Source organism: Haliotis rufescens, unplaced genomic scaffold (genome assembly GCF_023055435.1).
Source record: "Haliotis rufescens isolate VD_foot unplaced genomic scaffold, xgHalRufe1.0.p SCAF_8, whole genome shotgun sequence".
Lineage (NCBI taxonomy): Eukaryota > Metazoa > Mollusca > Gastropoda > Lepetellida > Haliotidae > Haliotis > Haliotis rufescens.
The window spans coordinates 43052314-43067160 of NW_025964372.1; the positions used below are offsets into that span (position 1 = coordinate 43052314).

The following is a 14847-nucleotide window of genomic DNA, read 5'->3' on the forward strand; positions in this document are numbered from 1 at the left end:
TTGTTTCTGTTTCAGCGGGCGTGCTAATTACTTCGTTTCACAAACCAGTTTTACTTTTTGTACTAACCATCAATACATAGAGGGCGCTGTTGTTACCAATGTAAAAGATCTATTCACGGAAGAAGGTCTATGGCCTTGGTCAAATGATATGCGCTCTATGTCTCTCGTATAAGCAGAGAGAAAAACAAGTTATATTCTTGGTGTTCAAAACCTTTTACAGGCAATAAGTTCCACTTTCGACTGAGATTCACAATATGGCTGCCCGAAAGTTGCTCGATTTCGACGAAGACTGTAAGCTGAACCATGTTGATTTTTAAGTTCTATATGTTTTATCATTGCCAGAATGACATTTCAGTTTATAAGACAACTGAACCCTCATACCTGCTGGGATAGATGGTGACTATTCAAGAATTGTTAATTTATCAGAGTTGATAAACTCATATAGCCTAATCATTCTCAATCTCACTTAGTCACTGTTCTGGGAAACCCCAGGAATTCATCAGCTGTTCCAAGCGAAACTGAAACTGCAGATGAAATCAGAGACCATATACCGATTTATACGTGACAGCCTCATACTATTCATGGGAAGTGATGATTTATGTGTTTGACTGTTTCATTGATATATTTCATCTTCATCTACGAAATCATTTGAGAAAGCATGAAACATAAAGTTGTCCCTAAAGGTATGTGAGTCACTTCCAGTGGTTTTTCTAGAAACAAATGGCATGAGGACATTATACCAATACTATTAATGGCTTATCATTCGTCGTGAAGAATTTTGCAAATTTGATAATGATATAAAAGAATTTTGTATTTAAATATGATAAAATGAACTGATCTGAAACTGCACAAAAATGATTCACATTAATTCTTTTGAATGTGAAGTTTATAGTTTGTTGTTTCACATTTTGAAAATATCTTTTATCATGTTTAAGGTCCTACTAAATAGAATCTGGGTGAATGATACTAAATATTTGAATTTGATCTATAATTGTGTTCTTGTATTAAATGTAATAAAGTGCCATTAATGAGCGTGGCATGATCGTGTACTTGTACTTAGCTTGGGGTTTTCTATGGCTGTGATTTATTTGTACACCATTGGCGGTGGATATTCTAAGGATCGTACCAAATTGAGAAAGACATGTTTTATTGACTGACTGCACTGCGTTATTAAACTCCCTGACGTTCCCGGATGTAAATAGTAGGACTTATATTTTATAAAGATTAAGTGGAGATCCTCTCCCTGTCACTCTGGCTTTCTGTATACAAGTCAAATTATGATAAAAGTAAGAATGCTGACAATTGATGTAATGTCTCAAAAATCCTCACAATATCAACACGGTTTGAAATTTCTTATTAACATAAGTCCGCTAGTCCGAGACTAGTAAAATTCAGGAAGGACTAGTGACATTTCCATGTGGACTACTTCTTTTACCATTAGGGTGATGGCAACTCTGTAGAAGATAAATTTTGTGGACTAGAGAAAATAAAATAAAATCTAACCCTAATTGATAACCAATGAATTTTGAAACTTATCCTTGTTCACAATATGGATTTCTTCCTTCTTCTTTCAATTCTTATGTGGAAATGTGCTTGAACAAAATTTCCAGCTTCTGAAAACATTATACCCAAACACATCCCAGCATCACCATGGTAACCACCCAAACAAATTGGTTACGCACTGTAATTACATGCGTTGTGACCTTATACAATATGATCACCTGACTACCCCTGCCACATCATTCAAAAGCATGACAACTGTACATTGTGTGTTTGTTCCCAGATATCGAAAGGGCTGCCTCAGTGACAATGACAGCCATCATAGGCATCATCGTAGGAATAATAGTGCTGATAATTATCGTGGTCATCCTCGTCTGTTTCTGCGTGTGTCGTCGTCGACGAGGGTACACGGGCCGCACGCTGTACTCGCCTGCTCCACAAGCGACAACTACAACAACAACAACATCATACCCAGCCAATGCAACGATAATGTACCCAGCCCAGCAGCCGATGCCACAGCAGCCTGTCAACTACCAACACTATCCAGCTCAGCCACCCCCAGGACAAGGTAGATAGTGCTGTTCAATTCTTGTTTCCCAAAATTGTAAATTTCTTAATTTCCACCCCATGGGGACCCACTGGCTGAAAGAGGAAACTGTGGATTGGGTGGTCAGAGTCGGTTGACAACGTGTCATTGTGCCTAGACAGCGTGGATCATTTCCAATAATGTCAATCACTGGATTGTCTGATCCAGACTTGATTATATGCAGGCCACCTTCATACTCTAATTGCTGGAATATTGCTGAGTTGAGCGTTAACCAACACGCACTCTTGATGCCCATGCTCATGGACTTTCCAAGACAGAATAGGTCACTAGTACCACATGGCTATCTCGACCTGTGAAGATCCGGGATAGAATAGGTCTTCAGCAACCCATGCTCGCCGTAAGAGGCAACTATGCTTGTCGAAAGAGGCTACTAACGGGATCAGGTGGTCATGCTCGCTGTCTAAATTAATGTTTGTTATCGTATCCCAATTGCATGGATCAATGTTCATGATGTTAATCACTAGATTGTCTGGTCCAGACTCGATTATTTTCAGACCGCCACCATAAGCTGGAATATTGCTGCGCGCAGCGTTAAACAATAAACAAACAACATGGCTATCTCCCATTTATATTCCTGGGCAGAGGTTTGATCAGTGCATCAATCTCTATAAATCTCATCTTTAACATGTTTACTCTGATGTGATACGTCTGTGAGGGACCTCCACAAGACCTCACATCAGACGAGCATATCTGATTTCTGTATCTCGAAACCAAATTTATTAAATTTTATTTCTGAATGCAAGAGAAAATATCAAGGGTATATCTATGTTCTGTGGTGATTGGAATTTCCAAATGAAGGTGGTAAGGAAATGAACATGAAGCTGAATCGTTTTTGAAAGCTGACCTCTGATTGGCTCAAGAACCCACACATCATTCACTTAGATTAGTCAGTCAAAGTTTTTGACGTAGATGCGTATCATATTAGAGTTGTTTGTTTGTTGTTTCACCCTCTGGATGCCGAGTTTTTTTTCTGACGCACATTTTCCTAAGATCGGAAAAGTGAAGGTTGTGCGAGAATTGCGCTCACCCGGCACTGGATCTACCTCTGGCTATAAAATTACGCAGAGATGAAGAATATTAAATTTCCTATTTGATGGTGTAAATTTAACTGTAAATATCAAACCGGTTTACAAAAAAAGACACTCCTAAGTGTTGTCCGAGAATATATTCTGCGTTGAAAAACAGTAAATTTCTCCGCTTTTTATCGTACACCGATAAAAGTACTGTGCGACAATTTTTTTAATTAAGAAGCTTTACGGAATCTGTGAGCGAACAAAATACTGCCTAATATCTGAAGGACATAACTACATATCAAATGGAGTTATATGCGTTTGTATAACGACATACATTCAATTCCAAAAATAGCATGCCGTAAATGACGAAAACTGCTTTTTCTCTATGACGTCAAAAGGTGACAGAGAGATTTCACACCTACAAAGAAAAGGGGACATAACTCCGCTATGCTTAGCTCTAGTTTGTTGTAACTCAGGTCACTTGGTGAGAATTAGCTGTGGGTAAGGACAATGTATTTTCGTGGTGTTTTGTTCAGGAGGAACCAAACTATTCCAACACAAATATCGATATTGAAACTGTACACGTTTAGTTATAAAATATAACCATAAGAAATTATGAAATCGTACTTCATTAAAAAGGAGTTAATAGAGAAATGGATGGCCTTATCTAACCTATAACTTAGTCCTTAGATTCCAACATTCTCCTGATTGTGTAAGTGTAATTTGACTAATGTTGCATCATTATCAATGAAGCACAAGCCTTATCATCAAATGTAATGAAATACTCTAAAAATAAAACCATTCCTTTTAACAATTAGATAGTTTATCGTGTATCTTTATTGGACAAGACACGCACCTGTTTAGCATAAATTTACGTAATAAAATTCCCAAAAGAATATTTCAAAACAACCAAACATATATTCAATATTGGACATATATTTGTTCATTATTATGTTATTATTTCTTACACAATAAAAGATGCAAAGAAAGCTCTATTGGTATAGAATTATCAGGATAATCGTATACGGTTGAACCAACGGGGTACCTGGCATGGGTTTTATTTTTATACATTTTACAATTCCTGGAGAAATAAAGTAAACTGTTTACTATCCTGTGATCACAATATTGACAAAAGAATGAAACCATTGATTATATAATGCAAAACGAGAGGAATAATTCGTAAATTGTTTGTGACTAACGCGCACCTGGCGAATCGTTAGATATCACTTTTCTCTGTATCTAACGACATAAAAGACAATTCCAAGACCAAGACATTATAGAAATGTGTGCATATATTTTACCGAAAAATATTATCCATTTTGTTAAAGTAATATAATCAGTTTTAGTTATAAAATAAAATGAAACGGCTATTCATGGACATTGGTTATATGATCTTATAATATTGACTTATTACACATCCAAAGAAATACGTACATGCTGCAGTTACATTTACACTTCATCTTGTAACACTTGTCCAAAGGAAATAAGAAATATCGTAGTCGACACTATAGACCTATCACATTCTTATGTAAACAATGTTCAAACAAACAGGAGAGTATCAAAGGTTCGTTCATAAATGTTGTGGCCTATATGTACGTATGATTTCATTTTGAACATTGACAAATATCCAAAGTGAAATTAATTGTGTGAAAAAATGTATAAAAGACATGCAAAATATACACCATAACTGAAACTGTAAACAGCATGATACAATGATCGTGTGCACTCTCATTCAAGGACCTTCACCTCAGTGAAATTACCAAATATGTACAACAATGTTGACGTATGACATCACTACCTGTCACACTTTTACAAAATGGCGTGTACACTGTCAACAGTACGCAGGATTGTACCAGGGGACTTTCGTTGATTCAGGGATCGTATAAACATAAATGTGACATGTAAGTAATCAGAAACATTCTGACAATCTATGTACTGTTGTTTGTTGTCATAATTTTCATTGAAACAAACGGAAATAGTCAGAAATTCCGATAAATACCGTTGTCGTTGTGCGTGATTTTGCGTCAGTCATGGCGTCAACCAGAACGGTAACTTTGACAACTTCTGTTGAAAATATAAAATCATTGCAATGTATCTATTTTAAATTCCCTAATTCTTCCTACAATTCTCTTCCCATGCATATTCTGAAAATGTTGAGCCTATATCTTGAACGAATAGACGAATGGATAGCTCAAAATAGGAGAAAATTCTACACTGTGTAAAATCTGAATTTTGCTTTGTTTACATTTCAAACAAGTGCAGTTTTTCGAGGACAGCGTTCGTTTTCACACCTAACATATTTTGCTTGATTTCATCCAGCCACTTTGTATTGGTGACAGAGACCATTGGTCATTTGATCCTAAAATGTATGAGGAATTCAAGGATGTGTGTATGGCAGCTAAGTTTGACATATACGCCATGTTACAGGCGCCTCATAACCGGTGTACCTGAAACGTGATTTTGTAAACACTAGCCAATATGGCAAAAAGTTCACTTCGGTGTTCGTGTTTGCGTATTTTCCAAAACATTCTAAACGATTCTCGGGTTATGGGAGACGTTTTGGAATGATCATTGGTGTTTTCATAAAAGACAGATACCTGTGATCACTAATATGGTATTTTTGAAATTCATTTCTCCGAGTAGATATCCTAAATATAGATTTCAAAACATGCTGTAAATAACGCCGTGAGCGGTGATTTAGTAATGTGTAAAAAATGGCGACATTTACAATGTACCTAATTTTCAGAGGTCATTTTCAGTACTTTTGCTTGGCCTAAAATGCCAGTGGATGATATCACAGAACAGGAAATGTCCCACCTTATTCAAAATTGTGAAGTGTATTTGTGTTGGTGATGTATTTTGAATTTTATTCGACTTCAAAATGAGGGTTGTAGAGGAAGGACATATATGTCCCTCTGGCATCCAGGGGGTTAACGCCACACTCAGCAATATGACTGCAGTCTGTAAATAATCGGACACTTCCGGACAAGACAATCCAGTGATTGACATCATGAGCATCGATCCACGCAATTGGGATCAATGGCATGCATCAACAAAGTCAGCGAGCCTGACCACCCGATCCCGTTAGTCGCCTCTTACGACAAGCATAGTCGCCTTTTACGGCAAGCATGGGTTGCTGAAGACCTATTCTACCCTGGATCTTCACAGGTCTCATATTAGAGTAAAAAGTCTCATTATAATGAAGATGCTCCACTGAACACTGAACCACATATAAGGGAAACTATGTATGTATAGGAGGGTGGACGGTGATTCGATCCCCAGCTCCGTTATGCCAAAAGATTTGAAACGATGGTACTTGTTGTTACCCAGCCTGGCGCTCAGCATACTAAAACAGATCGATTTGGGAGTCTGTATTTTGTGTCTGAGTATGGCATTCACATTAAACTCAGCTTGGTATCTCATGGCTGGTACTACAAGACCATCATTAGTCCGCACTAGTGCAAGCAAACGCACTTGTCACAATATAAATGCAATAATCTTGACTGCAACGTTATGCCCAATTTCATGTCACACCACCTATTATCATGTATATATTCAAGGGTTTTACACAATCTAGAAATGTGCATCACCTATAAAAATATATATTGGGTCGCACAATAATATTGTGTGTAGGGACGTCTTTACAAGAAATATTAAGGCTCTTTAATTGAGATAATTATCAAAGTTTATAGTACAGTACTTTACAGGACCCTTGAAGTTAATTATTGAGGGTCCCCTGTATCCCCAGTTTTGTAAGTCAAGGTAAAACCCTGTATCCCCAGTTTTGTAAGTCAAGGTAAAACCCTGTATTTGTCTAATGTTTCTGTTTGAACAGCTCCACCCCCGTATCCTGGGCCACCACATTCAGGCTACCCTCCTGGACCTGCTCCGTATCCCATGGCAACAGCTGACCAGCAGTGGCAACCTCCTCAACATAAAATGGACTCTGCCGGATACACAGGAGGAACGGACCAATCATATTTGCAGAAAGCCTCTGCGCCACCCCCTGAACCATATTAGATGTGATGCGAAATGTGATTGGACAATGCACAAAGTGCCAAAAGTTCTAAAAGACAGTGATGGACATTGGATTCTACTTGTTGTCATGGTGACAGTGGGAACAGAACATGTGTAATTAAGGCTGGACCTATTTTTATTAGTTCCATCGTCTCTATTCTCATTTGACAACTTTTAAAAAGAGCAGAATAAATCAGGGTTGAAAAAAACCTCTTGAAGTAAGGTTAAGACAGTATTATGATTATTATGTTTTCGTTATAACTAATATAAGAATATTTGATATAATGTTAGATTATTTGATATAATGTTAGAATATTTGATATAATGTTAGAATATTTGATATAATGTTAAAATATTTGATATAATGTAATGCAATTTTGAGATATTTTGTTAATTTTTGCTTAAGGCAGGTTTGTTGGTAAGACATGAAAATTGTTTTGCCCTTATTTACATGATGGAGGAGTACGAATCTCAAGCGGTAGGATGATGGAAACCAATAGTTAGTCAAAATTGGACTCCTAATAGTTTTGAGGCCAAGACAGTTTGGTTTGTGGAGGATTATTTGTCTTGCCAACAAATGTGGATGCTGAGATGGCGTTATAAGGGGAACAATAATTTCTCTTCCCCGGAAATCTGTTCACACATTTCAGTAATTGAAAAAAAATGTGTGGGAACTCTTTGATTACATCATCCAACCCACATTGTGTTTTACATTTTGATCATCTAAAGGGACTACTGTTGAAAATGTGTTTTTGCAATTTTATTTTTATTCTTCAACCACTGCCTTTTTTGTTATCTTAGATCGATCCCATAATCAAGGAGTAAACAATTTGGCCTTCCCCAAATTATTATCTTGTTTCATCGGGCTATACCTTGTTACCATGGTTACACACAGAGAATACTTGTTTGAAAATTGACACAGAACACAAGCACCGCACAGTTCTACAGATTGGTGGTCTCCACTTCTCCAGCTCGGACTATAACCATTGCTACAGTTTACATTTTGTTTTATTACCACTGCTGACATGATGGATGTGTGATTGATTGGATACTTGTAAGTGCATAGGAATATTACTGTTAGTGTGCCCGACAGCATGGCTCCTAGTTTCATTCTGTTACCATGGATACTTCAGTGCCCTACAGCATGGCTCTCTGTTTCATTCTATGTTACCATGGATACTTCAGTGCCCGACATGGCTGTTCCATTCTGTTTAATTCATTTTATTTTGTTGCCCCAAGTTGGATTGGCATCTCTGCATCTATGAATAGGTTCTTTTTTATATGTTTTTTTGGACATGGGTCGTGCATTTAGGAAAGATGTTCGCTGTGAAGAGTTGCCTCCCTTAGGCAAAGCTATTATCATCATTGTGGTCGGAGCGAATCTCAAGTTGACTGTGATTATGTCTTTAGGTTTGTTCGCGCCATACCTGTGCATGTGGGTTTCACCAAAGAGGTAAAATCCTAAGACTTACATAACTTAGGGCTTTTCTCACAGATGCCATGCCATGGTATAACTGATAGCTGTTCAAAACCAAAGGCTATCTCACTATAGGCGGATCCAGAAGGGTGTCCAGGGCGCAACCCCTCCCCCTTTGAAAACCCGATGTAGTATGTTGTAGGCAGTAAAATTATCTGAGAAGGTTTTGATATTTTGTACCCCTCCCTTTTAAAAATGCTGGATCCACCCCTGCTCACCCACTGATATGTGAATGTCTACAGGGAGGTCACATGATGAAGACTGAAGTATTTTTATTCAACCAAAGATCTATGTCACAGTTTCCCGGGAGTTTTCCTGAAGTGTTATAATAGTTTTTGTGTCAATTCGTTCAACAATATGAACAACCGAATCACAGTAGGTGTCAAATGTTTCCCATCATGCTTTGTTTCCTTTTTCATCAAAATGGTTATAAAGTTATGTTTTGTATAAGTATCTGTTTCTGTATTTATTGGATGAGATGTATATTGTGTGACATTGTCAATATTTCATGAGTATGTATGCTCCATATTCCTCCATCACTGTGAATACATCCGGACGATAGGCAGTGGAGGGTGAGATGGGTCTAAGTCTAACTTGTGTATTACCATGTATAACTGGTGTATAACTCACGTATAACTCATGTATGACTCGTGTATAGCTCATGAAGTCAAATAAGTCCTTATCCATGCTTAAAGATATGCTGGATAGTGGTGACATTTAGTGAGCCAATGAAATGAGATTGTGTATAACTCAGGAAGTCGAATGAACATCTTTGAACTTTGTGCAAGCCCTGCCATCACCTGACAGTGAAGCAATGTGCAGGACAGATGCCACAAGGCTGTAGCGCATACTACACACCATCTTCTCGAGGCAAGGGAGTTCACTGACTGTAAAAGTCAAATTTCCACCCTTGCCGAACTAGGTTGGAATGATGGAGTTGGACTCACGAGTCTATGCATAGTCCAATTGAAATCACTGGATTGTCTGGTCTAGACTCGATTATTTACAGACCACCGTCATATAGCTGGAATATTGCTGAGTGCGGCGTTAAACAACAAACCAACCAACCAACCAATTGGCATCGCATAACAAAAGTGACATCCGGTTTGTCAACTGCTGTGAAGAGTTTGGTCAATTGCAGGAGGTTTAAGACATGTGTACTGCCAACTCGGAACCAACAGATATGATACAAGTATTTTCATGCTTTTAATCTAGGTGCTCACATGATTTGATCCACTTTTCGCGAAGTAAGACCTGTTTAATTACAATATATATGTTGATTATCGATCAGATCGTCTTGACTCTGCGCTGCCGTGTTGTCTGAAGCTAGTGCAAGCGATATGAGACATGATCAATAGGAGGGACATATCTCATAATAGCCATTGGTGGCGCTACAATAGAGCCAGGTGGAAGGCAAGGGTGGAAACTGGACTCTTACAGTCAGTTAACGTTGTAAACAAGTACTCACTGGAACCAGATTCACCTTTTCATTAGTTATAGATAGCCAGGTACAGCTCAAAATTGGCGTATGTATTCACAGGTGATGGATGTAGGAAATGTAGAGTATGCAAACCCATGAAGTTTTCATGATGATTTTTAGAAGAACCTTTAGAACTGACATGCTGATATTACAAGTACCATACTGACTATTTACTTTCTTGCTAAGAAGCACACTTGGAATCTCCCTGGTCACTGGAGTGTTGATTAGTGAAAGGTTTACCTAATGAGATCTACTATCAAACATCAGCTGATTGATTCTGTGTCTCACGTTACCCCAGTATGGCTCCAGCTGCTTAAATACTTAATTCCAGCTCAAGGCTCGCGCTCTTAGTCCCACTTCAGCCTAAGCAAGGCTCAGGCTCTTAGTCCCACATCACCCTCAACTAGGCTCACGCTCTTAGTCCCACAATAGCCCCAACAGACCCACATCAGCCTCAACAAGGCTCACGCTCTTAGTCCCACATCACCCTCAACAAGGCTTACGCTCTTAGTCCCACAATAGCCCCAACAGACCCACATCAGCCTTTACAAGGCTCACGCTCTTAGTCCCACATCAGCCTTAACAAGGCTTACGCTCTTAGTCCCACAATAGCCCCAACAGACCCACATCGGCCTTTACAAGGCTCACGCTCTTAGTCCCACATCGGCCTTAACAAGGCTCACGCTCTTAGTCCCACAATAGCCCCAACAGACCCACATCAGCCTTAACAAGGCTAAGGCTCTTAGTCCCACATCAGCCTCAACAAGGCTCAGGCTCTTAGTCCCACAATAGCCCCAACAGACCCATATCGGCCTTAACAAGGCTCAGGATGTTAGTTTATCATTTGCCTTCACTGGCCTCAAAATGGCTCTGGCTATTAGTCTATAGTTTGCCGTCACTGGCCTCAACATAGCTGAGATTAGGGTTTGCCTGCACCAGCCTTGTCATGATTGATAAACTGACTTTGCACAGCGTCTATAATATGTACTTTCCGACCATTGAAAACAGCACAACTACAGTGATTCAGCTTAAATCCCCACTCACTGATTCAGTCTAGAGAGTTAGATTAGAACATCAACCAGCACATATACCATGCACATCAGTGAAAGTCAGCTGCCTTGCTTGGATTCTATCTCTTGCCCCTGCAAGCAGATTCTGACATGTTGACCTGTGTATGGTTACTGGTTAAAGAGTCCACTTCCTGGTCTCGTGGCCTGTCATAAGCATCACGTGTAGACTCTGATTCCCAAAGGTCCACTTCCTGGTCTCGTGGCCTGTCATATAAAGGTCAGCCGATCTGTGATCCAACAAATGAAACATTAGCAGCTTTATCAAAGAAACTGCTAATACCTTCTAGCCAAATAGTATTGATAGTTTATTGTATTCTGCCCAGTTAGGATAATGTTTGTTCAGGTTAAAACTGACCAAGAGAAGGTAATGAGTGAAGATGGATGGAAGCAGACAATAGAGCAGTGATTGATCATGTTTATGTATTAAGAATATAATGATACTTTTAATATCTGTTAAAACTGTTGATTCGAAATGAAAATGTATTGAAATGACTGGATGTCTACCTATGTGGGATTATATGTTACACCTGTGATTCTGTTTATGGAAATTGTTATATTAAGATGAAGTTGTCCGTTAGCCTCATCTGTTGCGATCCCTTGATACTTTATCAGTGCATGTTTTACAGATCACAGTGGTCTCCCTTGTGTTTGACAGAGTTCTTTCCCTTAGCTAGGCTGTGCATGTGATTAGTTCGATTCCAAGACCATGAATATGATCCTTGACCTCTTTACCTTTACTGTTCTACAAGGTGGTTGCTGACCAAGCCTGTAGTTGTTGACAACACATGAGGCTGACATACAGTGATACAACAGAATTATTGTTCACAGCAGTGTTAATCCTGAAAAGTGAAATGGGAGTGTGTGCTAGATTGTTCTCCTTGTGTTTCTTTTGTAGCCATTACGTCAGTCGCCGCCAGTTTTGCCGTTATCTATTTCCATCCTAAAGCAGAGACATAGCGTTCAAAAACGAATTTTTATTTGTAATCTCCAAAACTCAGTGAAACACCTTTATGGGCAACACATAAACATCATACCTTGTGCTTGACAAGAACCATGAACACAAGGGGGCTTAACTTTTGCCCTTTAATGATACAGACCACTAAAAATATACCATGCCTGCAGTAACAGGGGTGATTTTAGAAAGTTTATCTTCCAGATCACACACCATGTCTAAATGAAACTGAAAGGAAATGTGTCTTAGACAAGGCTCTGGATTAGAAAATTCTGAAATTAAAAAAGAAATCATCTTATTACATATAGTGCTTAATTAAATATTCATTCATATCTACCAAGGGGAAATATTTGTGTATGTATAATTCTCTTATTTTTTAACTTGACCGAATTATGATAACAAAATAACACATCTATCAACCCAAAAGATATCAAGAAATATACTTTGAACAAGTGGACAGGTGCCACATTCCGATTCGCTTTATAGATGGGGTATATAAATTAGCTTGATTTTAAAGGTTTGTACGGGGAGTGGGGGGGGTCTTATACGTTGGGTCGCTTTATGGACGGCAATATACGGTAATATATTTATCCATCTTTGATGAGTGGTTTATAGGAGCAAGATGGCGGACAAATTGTAAGTTTGTAGCAGACATGTACTTTTGAAGAATGTTGAAATGTAGATTACTTACTTTGAAAACAGTTATATATATAAATTGTGACATGATTCAGGATATTAATTCAGTTTGGTTATAAGGGTGTAGCTTTATCAAGGCTAGAGTTAAAAGAGTTAAAACAGGATGACGAGCAGGTTAGGAATAGATTTAGATAAGACTACTTTCAGTTAAGAATCTCTTTTGACTTTTATCTTTTCTTATTTTTTTAACATTTATTTTTATTTATATACATATATATATACTTTTAGTAGTTTTATTCCCAGAATGATACAGAGAAAAATTTTCCTTTTGGTACATCATGTGTAAATTTAGGTGGCCATATTGAGTATTCGTAAACCAGAATGAGTTGCACATTAGTGATGTTGATAGGAAAACATCATCTGTACTTCATGGTATACGCTGGTTACTCATTCCCTCATGAGTCTATTGGGCCTATCTATTCTGTGTAGAGGTGACAAGTGTTCAGTTTCGGTCAGCTAATGAAATAACTCCGTCAAATGAGCCCTACATCCATGAACTTTGTGCTAACCTACCGTTGCCAGACATTGAAGCAATGCATGGAGCGGATACCACCATGGTATCTAAGCTGTCAAGTGAGAAATATTGTTTGTGTGATATACGCTGAACACTCATTGGTCTGCGCAGTAACCCATGCTTGCTGTAAAAGGCGACTATGCTTGTCGTAAGAGACAACTAACGGGAATGGGTGATCTCGCTCGCTGACTTGGTTGATGCCTGTCATCGAATCCCAATTGCATGGATCGATGCTCGTGATATCAATCACTGCATTGTCTGGTCCAGACTTGATTATTTACAGACCGATGTCATATAGCTGGAATATTGCTGAGTGTGGCGTCAAACAACAAACCAACCAACAAGAGCAATGATGAAGTGACAATTTTTAGTCTCTAATGTTCACATTTCTTCATGACTATGAACACGTTCCTTCTGACTTATATATGTTTGAACAAAGCTAAAACTTCAGTCAACTTCAGTGTATGCATGACAGATCGTTTTATACGTGTCTCTAAATACATTTTGCCAGGGCTACTGTCAAACTATTCCCAATTGGACATTTTGTACCTATTCCTGACACCAACAGCGGGTACCCGGGTAGGGTTGGGTAGTAGGGGGATGGGTACCCGGGTAGTACATTTGGACTCGTCCCAGCCCTACAGGATATGCAGTTGTTGATAGGCAGATATAGTTTTCAGTCTAATTCCATTTTCATTGTTTAGTATTTTTACATTTGGGAAATCATATGGTCTGGAACTTGGTTTCTCAAACATTATGTTTTAATGACACAAGTGAGTTCTTTTCCCTGATAGAAAGATTTGTTAGGGAAACTAATTTAAGAAATGAGACATATCATTTTCAAATGATGTTTTGCGATGAATATTAGGCCCCACAGAAAAGGGCTGTGAAAAGGGCGTTCTAATTCTGGAGGCTGCTAGATATTTCCTGAAGATGTTAATGTCACACATGCACACACACACACACACACACACACACAAAAAAAACAACAACAATGTGGCCTCATGAATATTCATGACATAGGACACCTAAGCACTTTTAGCTTGTATTTCTTATATGATGCCTTTCACCTGATGTTTTCAGCTTTTAGCTTTTTCTGCATCAGAATACTCATGAGATGACATGCACTAATCTTAAACATCAGTTATCTCCCTTATATTGCCAGTATTGCTTGTTACACTTGTTTAATAGGACAACATATACAGTTTCTGAATGCCTACAATATTCCATGAATTGTCTTTTATTGTACAGTTTTCACCTATTAAATATTGTAATAAAAATATGTTGTGTTGTATTTGAGCCGAAGGGGATCATGGGTGGCCCAGTGGTCGGGGTCACCACAGAGTTATATCCTTTAGGTGTGCAAAGATGTGAAGATAGGGGTTCAAATCCCAGATTTGTCACGAGTATAATCCAGCTCATTCATTCCTTGAGATTTTGTTTCTTGTTAAACGCTACACACTACAATATTCCATCTATGTGATTTCTGCCTTTTATAAATTGAATCTATACAGGCTAACC

At 38.4% G+C, this 14847-nt stretch overlaps 1 protein-coding gene across 2 annotated transcripts; it reads left to right on the forward strand.

The window, feature by feature from the left end:
- The first annotated feature begins 81 nt into the window (after positions 1-81).
- LOC124120247 (protein shisa-5-like) lies at positions 82-10619 on the forward strand. 2 transcript variants are annotated; one of them, XM_046483026.2, is made up of 3 exons: positions 82-291; positions 1784-2068; positions 6956-10619. In XM_046483026.2, the coding sequence occupies exons 1-3, from the start codon at positions 255-257 to the stop codon at positions 7138-7140; spliced, it is 507 nt and encodes a 168-aa protein (XP_046338982.1). In that variant the 5' UTR covers positions 82-254; the 3' UTR covers positions 7141-10619. The 2 variants fall into 2 exon arrangements, with proteins under 2 accessions (XP_046338982.1, XP_048244841.1); XM_048388884.1 differs by lacking the exon at positions 82-291 and adding an exon at positions 334-683.
- The last annotated feature ends 4228 nt before the right edge of the window (positions 10620-14847 follow it).